Source organism: Dipodomys ordii, unplaced genomic scaffold, assembly GCF_000151885.1.
Source record: "Dipodomys ordii isolate 6190 unplaced genomic scaffold, Dord_2.0 Scaffold67, whole genome shotgun sequence".
NCBI lineage: Eukaryota > Metazoa > Chordata > Mammalia > Rodentia > Heteromyidae > Dipodomys > Dipodomys ordii.
Genome location: NW_012267283.1, coordinates 10,987,037 through 11,008,353, shown reverse-complemented (window position 1 = coordinate 11,008,353; position 21,317 = coordinate 10,987,037). Strand labels below are relative to the sequence as shown.

At 47.9% G+C, this 21,317-nt stretch overlaps 1 protein-coding gene across 1 annotated transcript; it reads left to right on the top strand.

The window, feature by feature from the left end:
• Positions 1 to 2,614: 2,614 nt before the first annotated feature.
• Nans (N-acetylneuraminic acid synthase) lies at positions 2,615 to 20,500 on the top strand. The gene is made up of 6 exons (XM_013023354.1): positions 2,615 to 2,846; positions 5,985 to 6,200; positions 13,406 to 13,505; positions 15,136 to 15,290; positions 18,207 to 18,473; positions 20,260 to 20,500. The coding sequence occupies exons 1-6, from the start codon at positions 2,715 to 2,717 to the stop codon at positions 20,467 to 20,469; spliced, it is 1,080 nt and encodes a 359-aa protein (XP_012878808.1). The 5' UTR covers positions 2,615 to 2,714; the 3' UTR covers positions 20,470 to 20,500.
• Positions 20,501 to 21,317: the final 817 nt, after the last annotated feature.

Below are 21,317 nucleotides of genomic sequence, written 5' to 3'. Positions count from 1 at the left end.
GAAAGAAAAATCAAGGAAGAGAGAGGAGGGAGGGAAGAAGGAAGGAAGGAATAGCAGAAAAAGATAGAAAAATTACACTAAAGGACCTGAGCAGCCATCCCATGGATTCAGGCCCACTGGCCTTGGCCTCTGCTTCCCAGCTCCATGACCAGTCAGTCGCTGAGGATCCAGCAGCTGCTACAGGGCCAGAAGCTTGCTCTGCTGAGAAGGAGGCCCCCAAGTGGAAGAACCAAAGGTTGAAAAGGCCCTGAGTTAAAGCTCCAGGACTGGCAAAGGAAAAAAAAAAGAGAGAGAGAGAAGCAGTACTGTTTCCATAGTATGGAATGCTACTCAGTAATGAAGTGGAACACACTTTGATACATGAAGAAACCTGGATGGATTCCCTAGATAATTATGCTGTATGGAAAAGCCCATTATAGGTTACATTCTGTAGAGCTGCATCTATAAAACCATGCTGAAATGATGTAGTAATGGTCACCAGGAGTTAAGGATAGGGCAGGGATGGAGGGAAGTGCATATCAATACACACACACACACACACACACACTGAGGATTCCTGGTCGTTTATTAGGATGTTACTAGAGTTAAAATCCAAGAGATGGGAAGCTAGATGTGGTGGCTATAGTCCCAGCACAGGGGACAAGTTTCACATGAGCCTAAGACCCCATCTCAAAACAAAAACAAAATGGTATGAGAGAAAAGAGGGAAGGAGAAGGGAAGAGAACTGAGCAGCTTTGGGCGGCCGGTGGCAGAAGCCATAAATGTGCTATTCCTGAAGCCCTGTGAATGTCCACATTTCCCTAGGACAGCATAAGGACAGAAGACAGGAAGTTGCTAAAGCTTTAGGGATTCTGAAGAAGGGGTAGAGACAAATCATAGACTCACTGTCCTAACTGGGCCACAGGGAGGATCAGACCAGGGACAGGCATTAACTGTGAGTGCAAAGTCTGGGAGTAGGAAGATGATGCCAGGCCCTAGGCAACAGGAAACAGGCCTTGTAGCTTGGAGCCGCTCTCCAGTGTTGGACAGGTTTGGACTTTGAGGCCTGCACACTCTTTTCTCGCTACTGCCCTCTGGTGGTCACTGAAGTGATTTCTCTCAAGAGGAAGTTGAGTTAGTTCCTCAGCTGGGAAGTGAATCTAGGCCTGACCTATCCCAGAGCTTGTTCTTTTTCAGGACATTGCTGTTTCAGTATCTTGAGGGGGTGGGGGGAGGGAATCCAGTGACAAGATACTACCTTTTGAAAAGAAATTGGAGTGGGGTGGAGGTCTCAGATTAAATGTCAACTTTCTGAGCATCCATCCAATCACCCTCTTGTACTAGCTTCTCACACAACACTGTGTGCTGTTTGTGTTTTCATTGTCCTTGTTATAATGCATGGTCATGCATTTATGCGTTCATGTAGCTTATGCATTTATATAAACAACTTTTACTCTATTCTACTGTTCACAGGAAAAGGCCTGTGGCCCCTTGCTCCCTGTGCCATTTGCAGTGTCTGATGCAGTGCCAGGCACACAAGCAGCCACTCAGGAATGAGTTTCTGGATGTGCCACTGAGGTCCATTTGGGGAAGTGGAGGCAGAGAAGGTGTGGGTGACATAGGCTTAAAATCCTTCAAGAGAAACTGGGGAGATCAAAGAATGAATGGAAGGGATTGCCATGCTGAAGAATGTGCAGAAGACGGCCAGGCAAGGCTGTGCCGGGAGCTGGAGGAACGGGAAGTGGCACCCACACTTTGCCAAGGCCTGGAGGTAGCAGAACATGACCTATTAAGGGGGACTCAATGTAGTTCTGGGTAGCTGGGCCACACTATGTCAAAACACTAGGCAGGAGTCCTAATAGGAGGAAGCTTTATCAGGGCCAGTTTCGAAATTGGGCATAGTCTGGGTGGTCCTGGGTCTCTGAGTTTTCCATCTTAAACCTCAAGCCCAAGATCTCATGGCGTCTGGGTACTGTGGTTTCTCCAAAATAAGGACCTCTCTAGCCCGGGTCCTGCCAGTAACAGGAATGAATCGCCCCTCCTCACCCCCCCCCTTCTCCCACACACACTGCGTGTGTGCCGATGCTGGGGCTTGAACACAGGGCTTGGGCACTGTCCCTGAGCTTTGTTGCTCAAGGCTGCTGCACTACCACTTGAGCTACAGCTCTACTTCAACTTGTTTGTGGCTAACTGGAGATAAAAGGCTCACAGACCTTTTCCTGCCCCGGCTGGCTTCGAACCGCGCGATCCTCAGATCTCAGCTTCCCGAGTAGCTAGGATCACAGGCGGGAGCCACCGGCGCCCGGCTGGGTATTATCTTCTTGCTTCGGAGGAAAAGGAACACAACGATCAGGAACTCCAGAGTCTCTCGTTTTCCCCACTACATCGTAGGGCGCGCTGTCCCCAGGCTCCCACACTGCGGAGGGGACAGGTGTCTCCTTCGGGAACCTTCAGGAGCACGGGGAGACCGTCCGGCGCCTGCGCTTCCCGCCAGACAGCCCCACGCCCCGCGCTCGCGCGGACGCACCTCCCTCCGCCCGCCCTTCTCGCGCGAGGCCCCGCCCTCACGCATGACCGATCCCAATTGGCTGTCGGGAACGAGGCGGGGCCCAAGGATTGGCTGCGCTAGGGGCCGCGGGGGCTGACGTGGCCGGGCCGGCCAGTGGACCTGCTGGGCTGTGCCCGCGACAGACGTAGGGATCCTGGAGTGAGGCGCGGGCGTGCGAGCCGGGGCGATGCCGCTGGAGCTGGAGCTGTGCCCCGGGCGCTGGGTGGGAGGGCAGCACCCATGCTTCATCATTGCCGAGATCGGCCAGAACCATCAGGGCGACCTGGACGTGGCCAAGCGCATGATCCGCACGGCCAAGGTGAGGGGACGAGCCCGCAGGGAGGGCCGCGGGAGGGCGTGGCCGCCGGGGCCGGCCTCCCCCGGGGTCCCGCGTGCGCCCGCGCCCAGCACCCTGCGCGCCCGCCTGCTGACTGGTCTGCGGCTCGGTCACGCTCCAGCACGCACACCCGGCCACGTGTGACCCCCGCGTGGCCATCCAGATCTAGGTGACCAGGCCCCTTCCCGCCGGTCCTGGCTCTTCTCTGACCACCCGCGCGGCAGTGACTGGCAGCCCCTGGAACTTCCTGCCCCGGGCGCTTGCCCGCCCCGGCGCGTTCGGAACTGGAACCGGTTCGAAGTTAGGTCGCGGGTTTAAGTCCTCCCGGTTGTTTAACAACCTCTGTTAGCCTCAGTTTCCTCACTCGAGAATCGGGCTGCTAGATCATCGTACTGACTACACAGAACCGTTTTGAGTATCTAGTGAGAGAGCTCAGCCCCGTGGGGCGCTCAGGTACCGTGCTTGATCCATAAATGTCAGCTCTTGTTTGTGAGTAAAGTTGGTAAGGTTCCACTCATTTTCGGGACCCCTCGGATGCTCCATTTCCAGTTTTTAGGTTGGTTAATTGAGATAAGAGTCTCATGGTCTTTCCTGCCCAGACTGGCTTCGAACTGCCATCTTCAGATCTCAGGCTCCTGAGTTGCTAGGATTACAAGCATCCCGGACCTGGATGCTTTTTCCAGCCTGTATCCTGTTCTTGTGGTTACTGTGAAGCCTTTTCTTTGTTATGAAGAGAGAGACTGTCAATGCGGGCCCCAGCCTCCTGCAAGAGGTTAGAGATAGTTCTTGTCATCTTTCCTTTCATCAGTGCTGTTCACCTGATTTCAGATAATTTATGATTAGTTTTCCTTCTTTCAGAACTAATTGTGTGTTTTTTAATAGACACTTAACCAATAAATTGTAAACTATCCATTTCTAACAATTAAATTGCCAACAATTTTTGGACTCTTATTTTGAGACACTGGGCTCATGTAATACACCCACTCATGTAGTTTTTTTTTTTTTTTGGTGGATCGTGGGGCTTGAACTCTGGGCCTGGACACTGTTCTTCAGCTCAAGGCTAGTGCTCTACCACTTGAACCACAGTGCCACTTCCAATTTTCTGGTGGTTTATTTATTTATTTATTTTTATTTTTTTGTCAGTCGTGGGGCTTGAACTCTGGGCCTGGGCGCTGTCCCTCAGCTCTTCAGCTCAAGGCGAGTGCTCTACCACTTGAGCTACAGCGCCACTTCCGGTTTTCTGGTGGTTTATTGGACGGTCTCTCCTGCCCGGGCTGGCTTTGAACCGCGATCCTCAGATCTCAGCCTCCTGAGTAGCTAGGATTACAGGCGTGAGCCACCAGCACTCAGCTTCTGGTGGTTTATTGGAGATAAGGATCTCATGGACTTTCCTGCCCTGGCTGGCTTTGAACCGTGATCCTCAGATCTCAGCTTCTTGAGGAGCTAGGATTACAGGCATGAGCCACCAACATCCATTCATGTAATTCTTGCAACACTTAAAGGCAGGAAGGTGCTGATTTTATTTTCAAGGCACTGAGAGGTGACTTGCCTACTGTATACTGCTGGTCAATAATGGCTTTAAGAAATCTTTACTATTCACCACTGGATTGTAGCCTTTGTATTGTAAAGTTTTCTTTCTTTTTTTTTTTTTTGGTTATTGTAAAGTTTTCTAGGGGGAAATTCCTGCTTTTAATTTAAAGGAGCAGTCTGTTTTGTCAAGGTGTGACCATGTTTTCATGCTGAGGTTGCAAAATAGCTAAAGAAGCTGAGGAAGCGTAGCGTTTGTGGTTTCTCTTATACTGTCTTAGACTTGGAAGGTGGTGAGGGAGTGCTGGGATTCAGGCTGTATTGTAGTACAGAGTCCTAGACTGGAGTCAATACACATTTACTAGTGAATTATTTTATTTTATTTATTTTTTTTGTCGGTTGTGGGGCTTGAACTCTGGGCCTGAGCGCTGTCCCTCAGCTCCAGCTCAAGGCCAGCACTCTACCACTTGAGCTACAGCGCCACTTCTGGTTTTGTAGTGGTTTATTGGAGATAAGAGTTTCACGGACTTTCCTGCCAGGGCTGGTTTTGAACCTCGATCCTCAGATCTCAGCCTCCTGAGTAGCAAGGATTACAGGTGTGAGCCACCAGCACCCGGCATGAATAAATCTTTTGACAAGTGGCTTTTTCTTCTCAGCCTGATTTGTTTGCTGCAGTGTCTTTGTGGGGGTGGGGAGGTGGGCGGTGGTACTGGGGACTGAACTCAGGGTCTGGTGTGGGGTCTGCCACTGAGATATGACCCAGCCCTTTATGAATTCTGTATGGAGACAGGTTTTCAATAAGTTTCCCGGGCTGTACTTGAACTTGACATCCTCTTGAACCGGGAATTGTATGTAGGCTGGAACTATAGCTATGTACCACTACGTCCAGGTTTTTGTTGTTGTTTTTTATTTATTTCTTTGTTATGTTTTGTTTTGTTTTAATATAGAGGAGGGCATGTTCTTTCTTCCTTTACCCTTCTTTCCTTTTTAATTTTTTAATTTTAATTTTTTTGAGGCAGGGTCTTTCTGTGTAACCTGGGCTGATCTCAAATTCACTATATTCTTACCTCAGCTTTCCCAGTGCTGGGATTACTGACTGGGATTCCAGGTATGTGTCACACGAAATAGGTTTTACATATTATGATACAAAACTTTCTTGTTTTTTTAATTTGTTTGTTGTTATTATAAAGGTGATGTACAGAAGGGTTACAGTTATATAAGTCAGGTAAAGAGTACATTTCTTTTTGGACAGTGTCACCCCTTCCCTCACTCTCTTCCAGTTTTTCCCTTCCATCCCCACTCACAAGTTTTATAGTTCATTTTCAATATAGGTTTAGTGTGTACCATTGTTGCATTTGTTTACCCTTTTTTCTTGTTTGTTTTTAAAGAGAGAAAAGGAGGGGAGGGTCTCCCATCTCCCGTTGATATTTTTTTCTCTTCCAGACTTTTCTTCCCTCTCATTTTCTTTGCAGGTTCTTAAAATCTGTCCGTCCACCTCATCTTTAGATGCATTGCTGTAATCTAGTTGTCCTAGAGTTTCTGCTCTTTCTGAGAATGCAACTGGTCACTGAAAGGCATCCTGTTGTTTTGCAGGAGTGTGGGGCTGATTGTGCCAAGTTCCAGAAGAGTGAGCTGGAATTCAAGTTTAACCGGAAGGCTCTACAGAGGCCGTACACTTCAAAACACTCCTGGGGAAAGACATATGGAGAGCACAAACGGCACCTAGAATTCAGCCATGCCCAGTACAAGGAGCTGCAGCAATATGCCCAGGAGATCGGCATTTTCTTCACTGCCTCTGGCATGGACGAGGTGAGTCCTCGGCCATTCATTTGCCATGTTAACAGACCCAGCGGGCAGCGGGAAGTTGGTAGCTTTTGTCTTAGAGCCAGCTGTAGCTCTTGCTTACCTTTTCTGTGCTCAGCTAAGTCAGCAGGTGCCAAGCCTAGTGATGTTTGTGAGAAAGTACCGGGGTTTTAAAAACCAAAGTTGTCACTGGGCGCAGTGGGCTTAAGCCTGTCATCGTAGCTTCTCAGGATGCTGTGATCTGAGGATCAAGGTTCCAAGCCAGCCTGAGCAGGAAAGTCCATAAGACTCTTACTTTCACTTAACCAGCAAAAAGCTGGCAATGGAGCTGTGGCTCAAGTGGTTAGAATAGGGCTGAGAAGATGGCTCGGTGGTAGAGTGCTTGTCTTAAATGCATGAGGCCCTGGGTTCGATTCCTCAGCACCACATAAACAGAAAAAGCTGGAAGTGGCACTGTGGCTCAAGTGGTAGAGCACTAGCCTTGAGCTGAAGAGCTGAGGGACAGTATACAGGCCCAGAATTCAAGCCCCATGACCAAAAACAAAAAAAAAAAGTGGTTAGAACATCAGCCTTGAGCAGAAAAGTTAAGAGACAGTGATCAAGCCCCAGCATTACACAAAACAAACAACCCCACAAAAGTTGCTTTGAGATGTAGAGACAGCCTCAATGGACACTTTACCGTCCCTTTACCTTGTGGGTCAAGCTCTCCCAGGGGACAGGGGTCTGTTGGAAGCCAGGGCACCTTGCAGAGAGTTCCAATGGCTTTGGATGGGCTGGCTTTGACCTCATCCAGAAGGGCGTGGCTCCAGGTGGTTATGGGTGTGCTGGCTGGGCTGACATCCTGGAAGAATCCAGCTCCTGCCAGGTGTCAGGGCCCTTCTGTAGTGTGACTTGTCTGCCAGCATACTCTCAGCTTGTCTCTTTTCTCAGTGGCAACAGTTTTACTTGGAGAAATCATTTCCTAGTACAGAAAGTTTAGAACACAGGAAAGCGTGGGAAATCTGACTTGTGATCCCTATCTGTCATCTCTTCTGATCAGTTCCCTCCTAAATTCATATGCTTTATGGCTTGGTGGCAGTATTTGTGTGGCTTGTAACATTTAGCTTTATGCATGAGTTTTTCTGGTTAATGCTATACTACAAGCTTTTACATCCACTGTAAAGATTTTAATAGGAAAGTAGTACTATAACACACCTAATTATTTTGCTTCCCTACTTTTATATATAACAGTTATTTTCTTATTTTTGCAGTCCTGGAGTTGAGCCCAGGGCCTTGCACATGAGAGGCAACTGAACTACCATTCTCAGCCTTTTGGAAAACTTTCGGGATAGACAGGATCTTGATAATTTGCCTAGGCTGTGCTTTTTTTTTTATTTTATTTTTTTGGTCGTTCATAGGGCCTGAACTCTGGGCCTGAACACTGTCCCAAAGCTCTTCAGCTCAAGGCTATCACTCTACCACTTGAGCCACTGCACCACTTCCAGTTTTCTGAGCGGTTTATTGGAGATAAGAGTCTCATGGACTTTCCTGCCCGGGCTGGCTTTGAACCGTGATCCACAGGTCTCAGCCTCCTGAGTAGCTAGAATTACAGGCGTGAGCTACTGGCACTGGGCTGCCCTTAAATTTTTGATCCTCCTGCCTCAGTTTCCTGGTAGCTAGGAGTATAGATGTGTATCATATCTGGTTTGTTTTCAAGTTCTTTTTCTTTTTTTAAATTCTGGAACTGGGCTTGAACTGAGGACTTCTCACTCTTGACCTTTTTGCTTAAGGCTAGCATTCTACCACTCAAGCCACACTTCCACTTTCAGCTTTTTGCTGGTTAATTAGAGATAGTCTAATGGTCTTTTCTTCCTGGGTTGGCTGTGCTAGGGATTGAACTCAGACCCTCACAACTCGTAGGGAAGCATGCTACCATTTGACTGAATCAGTTCCAGTTGGTTTCTTTTCTTTTCTTTTTTTCCTTTTCTTTCCTTTCCCTTTCCATTTCCCTTCTTTCCTTCCTTTCTTTTCTATCTGCTCTCCTCTCTCTTTCTCTCTCTTTTTCTCTTTGCGCTAGTGTGCTGGTAAGGCTTGAACTCAGGGCCTAGGTGCTGTCCCTTTGCTTTTTTGCTCAAAGCCAGCACTCTACCACTGAGCCACAGATCCTCTTCCTTTTTTGGGGAGGGAGGTGAGGGTTGCTAATTTGAGATAGGAATCTTCATGCTCTTTTCTGCCCAGGCTGGCTTTGAACCAGGAAGCCAGATCCTCAGATCTCAACCTGCTGAGTAGCTAAGGTTACAGGCATGGGCCATTAGTGTCTGGCCAGTTTCTTTTTAGAACAGCTGTTTTGAGACATAATTCACTCATTTAAAATGGTAGTTTTTTTTTTTGGTTGGTTGTGGGGCTTGAACTCTGGGCCTGGGCGCTGTCCCTCAGCTCTTCAGCTCAAGGCGAGTGCTCTACCACTTGAGCCACAGCGCCACTCTGGTTTTCTGGTGGTTTATTGGAGATAGGAGTCTCACGGTCTCTCCTGCCCGGGCTGGCTTTGAACCGTGATCCTCAGATCTCAGCCTCCTGAGTAGCTAGGATTACAGGCGTGAGCCACCAGCACTCAGCTTCTGGTGGAGTCTCACGGTCTCTCCTGCCCGGGCTGGCTTTGAACCGTGATCCTCAGATCTCAGCCTCCTGAGTAGCTAGGATTACAGGTGTGAGCCACCAGCGCCTGGCTAAAATGGTAGTTTTTGTGGATGCCATTAACTTATATCTGTAACGTTAGCTACTCAGGAAGCTGAGATATGGAGGGTTGTAGATTGAAGCCAGCGTGAGCAGAAAATTTTACTAGACTCTTTCTCCTCAAAATAGTTAGCAAAAAAGAGGGTTGGAAACCAGGTATCATTGGCTCATATCTGTAATCCTAGCTACTCACTCAGGAGGCTGAGATCCAAGGATTATGGCTTAAAGCCAGCCTGGACAGACAAATCCACGAGACTCATTTTTGGTAAACTAACAAAGTCTGAACTGGAGGTGTCACTCAAGTGGGAGAGTGCCAGCCTTGAGCCCAAAAAGGCTTAACAAGAATACAAAGCCCTGAGTTCAAGCCACAATACCTTCATTGAAAGAGAGAGGGAGAGAGAGAGAGCAAGCCATGCTGGTGGCTCATGTCTGTAATCTAGCTACTCAGGAGGCTGAGATATGAGGATCATGGTTTGAAGCCAGCTGAGGCAAGAAAGTCCACAAGACTCTTACTATCCAGTAAACCACCAAAAAAAAACACAAAAAACTAGAAGTGGAGCTGTGACCCAAGTGGGAGAGCATTAGCCGTTAGCAAAAGAAATTCAGGGACAAGGCCCAGACCCTGAGTTTAGCCCCAGGACTGGCACACACACACACACAGCCCTGCCCTCGACAAGTGAAAAATACCAAAAAGCCCTCTTTGGGCCTCTCCGGAAGGAGAGTCTCTAGTTTCCTTTCACAGCTTTCTTCTCAGTTTTAAGTAAACTTACTCTGTTTACCTTTAAAAAAAAAAAAAAGAACTACTTGCACCTGACAGTGTGATGTCCCTCAGGGAAGGTAGGCCGAGTGCAAAAGCCACTCTCAGACTGGCTTACTGCCGGCTTCTGTGTATGTGGTACTGTGGACATCTCCTAGTTGTGCAGGTGGAGAGGAGGCAAGTGGCTGGCACAGGTTAAAGGGAGAAAGGAGTATGGTTGGCCAGGAGCATCATGGGGGATTCTTGCAGTGATGGCATTTCTTATAGCTGCATGCAAATCTATAGTTATCTGAAAACAAAAACATTACCCTTCCACAAAATTGTGGTTTTAATTTTTAACCAGTCAATATGAATAGATACAAGCCTTTTTTTTTCTTGTTTCCATTTTCTGGAGTTCATTTCGATAAATATTATTTTATTAATCAGATGCACATAGGCATTGTGCCTATGTGTTTCTCTCCTAAGTATATCCTCTTTTAGGGGGCTGGGAAGGTGGCTCAGTGGTAGAGGACTTGCCTTGCATGCATGAGGCCCTGGGTTTGGTTCTTCAGCACCACATAAACAGAAAAAGTCAGATGTGGCTGCTGTGACTCAAGTGGTAGAGCGCTAGCCTTGCGCTGAAGTGATGAGGGACAGTGCCCAGGCCCAGAGTTCATGCCCCACGACCGACCAAAAAAAAAAAAAAAAGAATATCCTCTTTGGTCTCACTTTGTATAAATAGAGTCCTGTATAATTTATCATGTCCCATGGATTTTAGATCTCACTTCCTCAAATGAGAGAAAAATGTGCCATTTATGGCTCTAAGCATGGCTCATCTCATTTAAAATGATTTGTGCTAGGTCCATCCATTTCCCTGCAAATGACAGAAACTTATTCTTCCTGATGGCTATGTAAAATTCCATTTTGTATAGGTACCACATTTTTTGCATCCACTCATCTATTGTGGGGCATCTGGACAAGCCTTATTTAAAAAATATTTCTGAGCCAAGTGCGCCAAGTGCTGGTGGCTTATACCTGCAATCCTAGCTACTCTGGAGCCTTCATGAACCACAGAGGGAAAGCAGATACTGAAAAACTTTTTTTGTGAATAAAAAAAATGCAAAATAAGCTAATCAAGATTAAATACACAGAAAAACTTTAAAAGCAACCCTTTTGAAAAGCATTCATTGACACTGGTTGCTGAGCTGAGCTGGCATTTCCTGTCACGTAGCCCTTGGAGACGTTGGCCAGGGCTGGTCTCTTGTTCCGTGTTGGCTGAGCAGTTAGTGCCAAATGTTTGCCCATGTGGACTTCCTCATAGCCAGCAGGCAGCTAGTTTCCACAATGCATATGCTGTTCTAGGGTGTTCTCTGAGGGCTAAGGGAAGGTGGAGGTGTGGCCAGATTTTATTAAGGCCAAGAAAACTTCCAGGGCACCTGAGCACTGACAGCAGTAGTAAAGGGGCAGGTCTGTGGAAGAAGCAGGTGGAGAGCATGACCTTAGCAAGTGTGAACTTAGCAAGCAGTACCCCAGAGGACACCTTTAGCTTACAGCAGTGACCACCTTAGCAGAGCTGCCCTCCTGCCAGTTTCTCTTCTCTTCTCTCTCTTCTCTTCTCTTCCCTTCCCTTCCCTTCTCTTCTCTTCTCTCCTCTCACCTCTCCTCTCCTCTCCTCTCTCCTTTCTCTCCTGTCTCTCTCTCTCTCTCTCTCTCTCTCTCTCTCTCTCTCCTTTAAGGATCCATGATAGTGAGGCGCTTTCCCCAGACCTGCCTGTTGGGGGAGCCCTCTTCTATGCACTAAACCCAGCCCCTTTGTGTGCACTGTGCCTGAGTCACTTTCAGATGAAAGGAGGAAGTCCTGAAGGGATCTGCCAGCAGTGAAAGCAGGCTAAGGAAGCCAAGGAGCCCACTGAGAGAAAGGGACCACCAGCTCTGACTTTAGCCTGTGGAGGGAGGCTCCATGCTATCTCCGGACTATAGCTGCATTAACTGAAGTTGCCACCCTTTCCAGGGCCAGGAATCCAAACTGGCAGTTTTCTAAGTTGCCACTAGGTGGTGGTAGTTCCCCTCCCTTCCCAGCAGGAAAATAAAATTTCATGAAAGTTCCCCATCCCCGTAGGTAAATTTTTTTTCTTTCGCATTTGGAGCTTGAACTCAGGGCCTGGACGCTGTTCCTGCGCTCTTTTGCACAAGGGTAGTGCTCTACTACTTTGAGCCACCGCACCACTTCTGGTTTTCTGGTGGTTAATTGGAGATGAGAGTCATGGACTTTCCTGATCTGGCTGGCTTTGAACCGTGATCCTCAGATTTCAGCCTCCTGAGTAGCTAGGATTACAGGCATGAGTCACCAATGCCTGGCTGCTAAACTTATATTGAGCGTCCTCCTTTCTCTTTCTTTCTCTCTCTTTCTTTCTTTTCCTTTCTTTCTCTTTCTTTCTTTCTTTCTTTCTCTCTCTCTCTCTCTCTCTTCTTTTTTCCTTATTTTTTCTTTATCTCTCCTTCCTTTCTTCCTTTTTTCCTTCCTTCCTGGTTCACACAGTGACATAAGCCACCAGCACTTGGCTTGTTTTTTTGTTTGTTTGTTTGTTTTGTTGTGTTGTATTGTGTGTGTGTGTGTGAGAGAGAGAGACAGACAGACAGACAGAGACAGAGAGAGAATGAGAGACAGAGAGCACATGTTAGTTCAAGCCCCAGGACTGGCATATAAAACACAAAAAAGATTAGGTCAGGACCTTTGCACAGGGAAGGAAGGATCTGGCCGGGGGCACGCTCGTCTTCCCCAGATTTATTTTTTTCTTAAGCCTAATGAGTTATTTTATCTGTTGTTGTTTTTTAAATTACCATGCCTTAGTTGTATAAGTAGAGGGTTTGCTGTGACATTTCCATATAGGTAAAATGCATCCGATGAATCTCACACACACGCCCCAACACTGCTACTCACCCCTCCCTTAAAACAGTTTCAGCAGGTTTCGTTGTTTTATTTTCATCTGTGCAAATAAACAACTCTCTACCATATTCATCTTCATTGATGCCTTCCATTCTAGCTCAGTCCCCTCCTAAAAGTGCTCATTCCTTTACAGAGCCGGTTCTGGTTTCCTCTCATTGTGTGAAAGCCTAGTTTGTTTTCTCTTAGCTTTTTCCTCCAAAGGTAGTGCTCCACCACTTGAGCCACACCCTCCACTTCCAGGTTATTGGTAATTAATTGGAGATAGAGTCTCATGGACTTTCCTGCCTTGTCTGGTTTTGAATCTCAACCCTTAGATCTCAGCCTCCTGAGTAGCGAGGATCATCAGTGTGAGCCACCGGCATCCAGCTTTATGTTTTTTATTTTATTTTATTTTTTGGGTCCAGTTGTGGGGCCTGAACTCTGGGCCTGTGTGCTGTCGCTCAGCTCTTCAGCTCAAGGCTAGCACTCTACCACTTGAGCCACAGCGCCACTTCTGGCCTTTTTCTTTTTTGCTTATGTGGTGCTGAGGAATCAAACCCAGGGCCTCAGGCATGTAAGGCAAGTGCTCTACCACTGAGCCACCTTCCCAGCCCAATCCAGCTTTGTGTTGAGTGCACCAAGGTGTTGCACTGCTGTATTTTAGATGTGCGTATGTTTGTTCTGTAGATTAGTGGAGCCTGTCAAGGGCAGCACTAGATGTGTGGTGAACAGAAGGGGGGAGGGGCTAGCAATGCCAGCTGGAAGGTGATGAGATGACAGAACCAATCTTTCAAGTTCCACAATGGTGAGAAAGAGCTTCCTTGTCAATTTTTGCAGATGGCAGTTGAGTTTCTACATGAACTGAACGTTCCATTCTTCAAAGTTGGATCTGGAGACACAAACAATTTTCCATATCTAGAGAAGACAGCCAAGAAAGGTAAGTTCCGTAGCCAGGCGTGCTCGCACTCCCCTGTAATTATAGCAGTCTGTCTCCTAAGTTCGAGGACAGCTGGGCAAATTTAGCAAGAGCTTGTCTCAAAAAAAAAGATGAGCTGGACATGGTGGCTCATACCTATAATTCCAGCTACTCAGGAGGAAGAAATAGGGTGGCTCATGGTTCAAGGCCAGCCTAAACACACAAGTTCATGAGACTCCATTTCTAACAATAACTGAGCGTTTGTTGTCACAGCTATATAGGAACTATGTCTGAGATACATGGTCATGGTCTTGGTCTAGGCCAGCTTGGACATAACTGAACCCTATCCCCAAAATCACTAAAGCTAACTAAAACTAAATAAAGAACATGCCAGGGGCATGCTCAAGTAGTAGAGCACTTACTTGCTTAGCTTGCAATCTCTAGTGACACACATATACACACACGAAGTAAGGGGCTCATGTTTGTTGTAAAATCTGAGCAAATTGAAGCACTCACACTTCTACCTCCATAGTGGCACCCTGCTTTGAGGTAGCTCTTACGAAGTAAACTTTAGAACCCTCTTTTGACAGCATATTCTTCTCCTCTTTGGCTTTGAGGCCGTGCTGAGGATGGAACCTGGGTTCTTTTGCATGTTGGGAGAGCATGGTACCATTGAGTCACATCCCCAGCCCCTGAAGGTGTATTCTGTCTACCATCTGTGCATGATAGTTTGGGAGGTGGTTTCACAGCAGGAGTGATCTCAGCTGACCTCTTAACCCAGGCTCTGTTATGATGCTCTCTGCTCCCTCCCTAGATTATCCATGTGACATCTTTTCATCAGAAATATCCTGGGTTTTAGACCATTCTGTGGGGGTGGGGGTGGGGGTGTGTGCACGTGCGCGCATGCACCAGTACTGGGACTTGAACTTAGGGGCTGGGAACTGCCCCTTCGCTTTTTGACTTAAGTTTGGTGCTCTGCTACTTGAGACACAGTTCCACTTCTGGCTTTTTGGTAGTTAATTGGAGTCTCAAGGACTTTCCTGTCTAGGCTGACTTGGAACCTTGGTCCTCAGATCTCAGCCTCCTGAGTAAATGAGAGTCACTGGCACTCAGCTTCACTTTGGATTTTTTGTTGTTGGTGGTGGTGGTTGTGGGGCTTGAACTCTGGGCCTGGGTTCTGCCCCTGACTCTAGCTCAAGGCTAGCGCTCTAGTACTTGGAGCCACAGCGCCACTTCCAGTTTTTTGGTGATTAATTGGAGAGAAGAGTCTCATGAACTTTCCTGTCCTGGTTGGCTTAGAAATGTAGTCCTTAGATCTCAGCCTTCCTGAGTAGCTAGGATTACAGGCGTGAGCCACCTGTGCCCAGTGCACTTTGGATTTTTGATCTGGCAAAGGAATGCATACTGTGCAGCCTCTCAGTCCCCTGAGATGCTTGTCTCTCAGGAATGTGAAACTTTGGAGAAGAACAGTGTTGGGGTGGCAGGGACTCACTTTGCCCAGGGGCTGGAAGCTACTACATTCACCTTGTCCCCCACTGTGTGGCTGGCACAACCTAGAGATGTTCCTGATTAAGTTGGAAGCTGAGACCACTAGCGAGGATAGATTTAAAGGAGGCTGTGACCTCTAAACTGAAAATACTGGGTTTCTCAGGTCGTCCGATGGTGATCTCCAGCGGGATGCAGTCAATGGACACCATGAAGCAAGTCTATCAGATTGTAAAGCCCCTGAACCCCAACTTCTGCTTCCTCCAGTGCACCAGCGCATACCCACTGCAGCCTGAGGATGCCAATCTGCGAGTCATCTCGGTGAGGCGAGGCTGGGGGCCACAGTGGCTTTTCTTAGACCATTAGCTGTGGGAAAGATAGGGCCTGCTTTGCTTTGTTTATTTGTCTGTGTGTTTTCAATGTCCAGAGATGGAACTGAGGGTTTGGGTAGGCAAGCGCTCCACACCAGCTCTAGCCTTCTTTATAACCAGCATTCTAATCAACCATAGCCTCTTTTATAGTTGAATTAGCTGTGGATGGTCTTGCTGTTATTAAATCAAGTTAGAACCAAGCAGCTGAAAGCATGTATATTCTAAAGAGGGGGACTATAACTTAGCTCTTAACACCTCCTGGTTTCTGCCATTATAAGTTGAAAGTGGACTCCCGTGGTTCTTTATGGACTTTTTGCTTGCTTGTGTGTTGGCCTTCAAAGGTCAGTCTCCTGTGAGTTGATGGCTCATATCCTTCTTGGTGTAGTGCCTTTTATTGTTGTTGTTGGTCGTGAGGCTTGAACTCCAAGTCTAAGTGCTGTCCCTGTGCTCTTCAGCTCAAGGCTAGCACTCTACCACTTTGAGCCACAGCACCACTTTAGTTTTCTAGTGGTTAATTAGAGATGAGAGTCTCACGGACTTTCCTGTCTGGGCTGGCTTTGAACTGAGAACCTCAGATCTCAGGCTCCTGAGTAGCTAGGATGACAGGCGTGAACCACTCGTGCCCTATTTTTTTTTTTAAGTTGTAAAAATATACATATGATTTAGCCTTTTAATCATTTTAAGTTAGTTAGGTGGCAGTAAGTCCGTTCACATTGTACAACCATCCCTTACCCATACAGACTACCGCATTACCTGAAACTGAACCTTAGATCCCTTCACCAACTCCCTCCCCTCCCCACGTCAGCAGAACACCAAGCACTTTAGTCTCTAGGAATTTGACTATTCTAGGTACCTATGAGGAAAATCTATAGGTACTCTATACTCTAGGTATTATATGAGAGGAATTTATTTATCTTTCAATATTATTCTTCCATGGGGACCCTTTTTTTTTTGACCAGTATTAGGGCTTGAATTTAGGGCCTTGAGTTCTTTTTTTGGGGAGGGGGGTCTGGTCGTGGGGCCTGAACTCTGGGCCTGGGCGCTGTCCATCAGCTCTTCAGCTCAAGGCTAGCGCTCTACCACTTGAGCCACAGCGCCACTTCCGGCTTTTTTCTTTTTGCTTATGTGGTGCTGAGGAATCGAACCCAGGGCCTCAGGCATGCAAGGCAAGCGCTCTACCACTGAGCTACCTTCCCAGCCCAGGGCCTTGAGTTCTTGATCAGCTTTTTCTTTTTTCTTTTTTTTCGGTCGGTCGTGGGGCCTGAACTCTGGCCCTGGGCGCTGTCCCCCAGCTCTTCAGCTGAAGGCTAGCACTCTACCACTACCACTTGAGCATCAGCCCCACTTCTGACATTTTCTGCTTATGTGTTGCTGAGGAATCGAACCCAGGGTCTCATGCATGCAAGGCAAGCGCTCTACCACTGAGTCACCTTCCCAGCCCTTGATCAGCTTTTTCATTTATAGTTAGAATTCTACCATTTGAGTTATACCTCCAGTGCACTATTTTTTAAAAATTTACTTTATTATTATCCTAGAGGTGATGTGTGGAGAGTTTACATTTACATGAGTTTCCTTTTGTGTCTCTGTTCCCTCACTCTCTCCTAGTCCCTCCCTCCCGTTTCCACCTTCGAGTTGTGTAGTTCACTTTCATCAATGTCCAGTGTGCTCCACTGCCCTAGTGCAACATTTTTGCTTGTCAGTTGGAAATAGAATCTTGTGGACTTTTCTGCCTGGGCTGGCTTCAAGCCATGATCCTCAGATCTCTGTCTCCTGAGTAGCGAGGATTATAGGCCTGAGCCCACTGGTGTGTGGTTGCATGATTCTTAATTCTGAAGTCTGTGCTGCCGAATGTGAATACACCCCACAGACTCACATCTTAACAATTTTGTACCTGGGATCCCAGATATTTTCCCTGATTCTCTTACTTAATATGTCACAGACACCCTCTCCCCTCCATCCTCCGCTCCTGATGGATGTGGCCAGATGTACTTTGCCAGCCCACCATCAGGGGCCCAGCCCACCTGCATCATAGCAACTCGCATCTCCTGACCTAGGGCTTTCCAACTGCCCTGGGTTTTTTTCTTAATCCTTATCTGAGTCTTTCTGCTGTACTTAAGCTTTTGTTCACCCTTACTGACAAGACCCACCCATCTTAGAATGTCTATTGTTGCAGCCAGTGAATTATAGATAATTGATTCGTTAATTATTCAACTTTTCTTCCAATGGGTTGTGTTGGGATTGGGCAGGCTGTGTATATAATTGAAGGTATCTGTGCATAGAAGCATGCTTGGTTTTAACAGCTCAGGCTAATTGTGTGACAAGTGCTTTTTGAATGGGTTTAGGCTTTCAGTTTTAGTTACGATATTATTTCCAGCAGTCTGTGCAGAGTAAAACATTCACCAAATGCATTCTTTTTTCTTTTCTTTCCTTTTTTTTTTTTTTTTGTGCTGGTACAAGAGCTTGAATTCAGGACCTCATACTCTCCCTTAGATTTTTGCTGGCAAGCCACCAGAGCCACAGCTCCACTTCTGGCTTTTTGGTGGTTAACTGGAGATAAGAGTCTCATGGGCTTTCCTGCCCAGGTTGGCTTTGAACCACAATTCTCAGAGCTCGGCCTCCTGAGTAGCTGGGGTGACAGGCGCGAGCTGCATTCTTCACAACAGCAGTGACCATTCTTTCAGCGCTTTCACGGTGTGCTGGGTGTCCATCCGACATGCACCGCCATCTCCAGTGGAGGGCTCGGAGAGTCCCAGTGTCTTGTTGTGCAGCTAGTGAGAGGCTGAACTGACGCCCAGCATTGCCTAACTTGAAAACTGTGGGTAAGGCACCCAAGTAGGTAACCTTTATCCCTTTTTCTATTTTAAAGGAGTATCAGAAGCTTTTCCCTGATATCCCCATAGGGTATTCTGGGCACGAGACGGGCATAGCAATATCTGTGGCTGCTGTGGCTCTGGGAGCCAAGGTGCTGGAACGTCACATAACTCTGGATAAGACCTGGAAGGGAAGTGACCATTCAGCCTCACTGGAGCCTGGAGAGCTGGCCGAGCTAGTGCGGTCTGTGCGCCTTGTGGAGAGGGCACTCGGCTCTCCAAGCAAGCAACTGCTGCCCTGTGAGATGGCCTGCAATGAGAAGGTGGGTGCCGCCAGGCTCTGCTGGGCTCTGGAGAGGGAGGGGGAGCACAGCGCCCCTGCCTGAGAGGAGGACTCCTTGCAGATCCTCCCTGAGGTAGGCCCAGGAGAGGCTGGGGAGCCGATCACCCCCTCCGAGTGTCAGCCCGCTCTTGGGAGCAGCGGAGGAACTGCCTGTTTCAATGCCACATCAGGTCACATTCAAGTTTTTACCAGGTCTCTGAAGCATGGGGTGCCAGGGCTCCTGGACTACAGGAGAAGTAAGGGGGATAATCCTGGGGTGTGCCAAGCATGGGGTCCCTTGGATAAGGAAGCCCTGAGCATTAGGAGGAGAGTCAGCAGAATTCCTAAACACTGAGGCACTGGATCCTACCATGGCAGGCTGTCTGGGTCAGGGCAAAGGTCAAATGCCATTCACACATGGAGAGTGTTATCACTTCTATTTTTTTTGTGTGTGTGTGTCTGGTCGTGGGGCCTGAACTCTGGGCCTGGGCGCTGTCCCTCAGCTCTTCAGCTCAAACCTAGCGCTCTACCATTTGAGCCACAGCGCCACTTCTGGCTTTTTTCTTTTTGCTTATGTGGTGCTGAGGAATCGAACCCAGGGCCTCAGGCATGCAAGGCAAGCGCTCTACCACTGAGCCACCTTCCCAGTCCCCACTTCTATTATTATGTCACTTCCAAAGTAGAAGTGCAGTTGGAAGTAGGTAGAAACAAGATGCCTTACAGAGGAAGAGGAGAGACCCTGGAGTAGGAGGCACAGCAGTTGAACTTGTGTTTTGGCTTTTTGAGCAAACACTGAAATACAACAGGATGTATAACTTGAATCATCTGTTGATGTGCCTTTTCTCCTGACACTAAATTCTAAGCAGAAGTGATTTCTTGGGCTCCTAGAGGGAGGGATGTAGGACTCAAAATATTTAAAGAATTGGGCACTAGTAGCTCACATCGGTAATCCTAGCTACTCAAGAGGACGAAGGCTCAAAGCCAGCCCAGGCAGAAGAGTCTGAGTCTCCATCTCCATTTTACCAGCAAATAAGCAGGATTGGAGGCCTGGCTCAAGTGGTAGAGCACCAGCCATGAGCAAGAACGTGGAGTGAGATTGTAAGGCCCTGAGTTCAAAACGCCAGTAGTACCAAATAAAAACTATGTGACATGAAGAAGCAGAAACACTGCTGGTGAACTTTATGTCACTTCGTTGTCCTCCGCTTGTCCTGTAATCTGCATCACAGTTGCTTTCAGTGACTGTGTCCTCTGTAGCTCTATTTTACCAAACAAAATGGCCTTTCTTTGAAGATCCCTCAAGGGCTGTGGGCCAGGAATGGCGTCCTCAGTTCTCACCCTTGCTGTCTGTCACCTTGGCCAACTCACCTGCCTTCTTTGGGCCTCACTTTCCCCATATTTATGGTGAGAGTTCGGAAGTAATCCTGTATTAAGAGCATGCTGTTCCAGAAATGTCATGAGTTGTCACTCATCTGCACAGTCATCTGACAAGCTACAGGCACTGATGTTTCCCATTTGACAAGGCATTTACCCCCGCTGGCAGCGATTGAGCCTGGCTCTGTTTGGCTACATCTCCTGAGTTCACACTTCCTGGGCAGTCACCTCCTCCAGGTCTGAGTGGTCACCGCATATTGTCTGAGGCCTTGTGTATATCAGGTGGTGTTCTGAGTAAGAAACAAGCGTCTTTTCTGTCTGTCATGGTTCCTGCGGAAATTGAGCAAAGAGCTTGGGTGTGAAGCAGTACAAAGGAGCTACTGCTATGAGTTTGACCGTCTCCATCTTGTCCACAGCTGGGCAAGTCTGTGGTGGCCAAGGTGAAAATCCCAGAAGGCACCGTTCTAACCCTGGACATGCTCACAGTGAAGGTGGGCGAGCCCAAAGGCTATCCTCCTGAGGATATCTTTAATCTGGTGGGCAAGAAGGTTCTGGTCACTGTTGAAGAAGATGATACTATCCTGGAAGAATCAGTAGAAAATCATGGCAAGAAAATCAAGTCTTAAAATAAAGTGCGATCCTCTGAATTTTCAGTCACCTTGCTGCTACTGTCCAGTGTGTTGGGTGAGGTGGGGCAGGAGTCATCGTCTCTGGAAACATGGCTGTTGTATGTTGTTCACACACACACATACATACACACATACACACACACGAGTCATTTCTGTCCAGGCCCTGGGCCCAGCCCACTGGAAAGAAAAAGGGTAAATGACACAAATTCTGCTCCAAGTTGGCTGGCCTAGAGTGAGGTGGGCTCAAAGCAAATCCAGATCCTGTATTTCCTTGTGGCCCACAGGGACAAGAGCTGGCTTGTCTCTGAGCCTTCTCTCTGCAGCCAGACTAAATGACCTGCAGTCTCACTCTCCCCGCCAGCTGCCCCTCCTCTCGCCCTCACCGCTCCTCCCGGCCCTGGACTCCGTATGGGAACACTCTGTGGTGGTCCTGGGTGTTAGAGAAGGGATTGGTCATACTGTTGTGTGGGCTGAGGAAAGCACTCCTATCCCTGAGAACAGGGAGGAGGGAGGGAGCACTCCTCCGCTTCTCAGCACACTCCCAGGGCCTCTGCGCCTGGACACTGCGGTGAGCAGCCTTGTCCCTTGCTTGTGGGACTTCCCTCCGCTGGGCAGGCTCTGAGGATACCACGGCCTGGTGAGGAAACCTGGCATCAGTATATGAGAAGGGATGTGTTCAGTAGCAAAGAAAACCGATCAGTGGGAAAGGACAGCAGCATGGGTTTTGGAGCTTGCAAGTGGCAAATCGGAGGGTGATGCTGAAGTGAACAGAATGTTACATTGCCCACTATGAAATTACAAATCCAAAGCAGGTGCAGGCGGCTCATGCCTGTAATTCTAGTTAC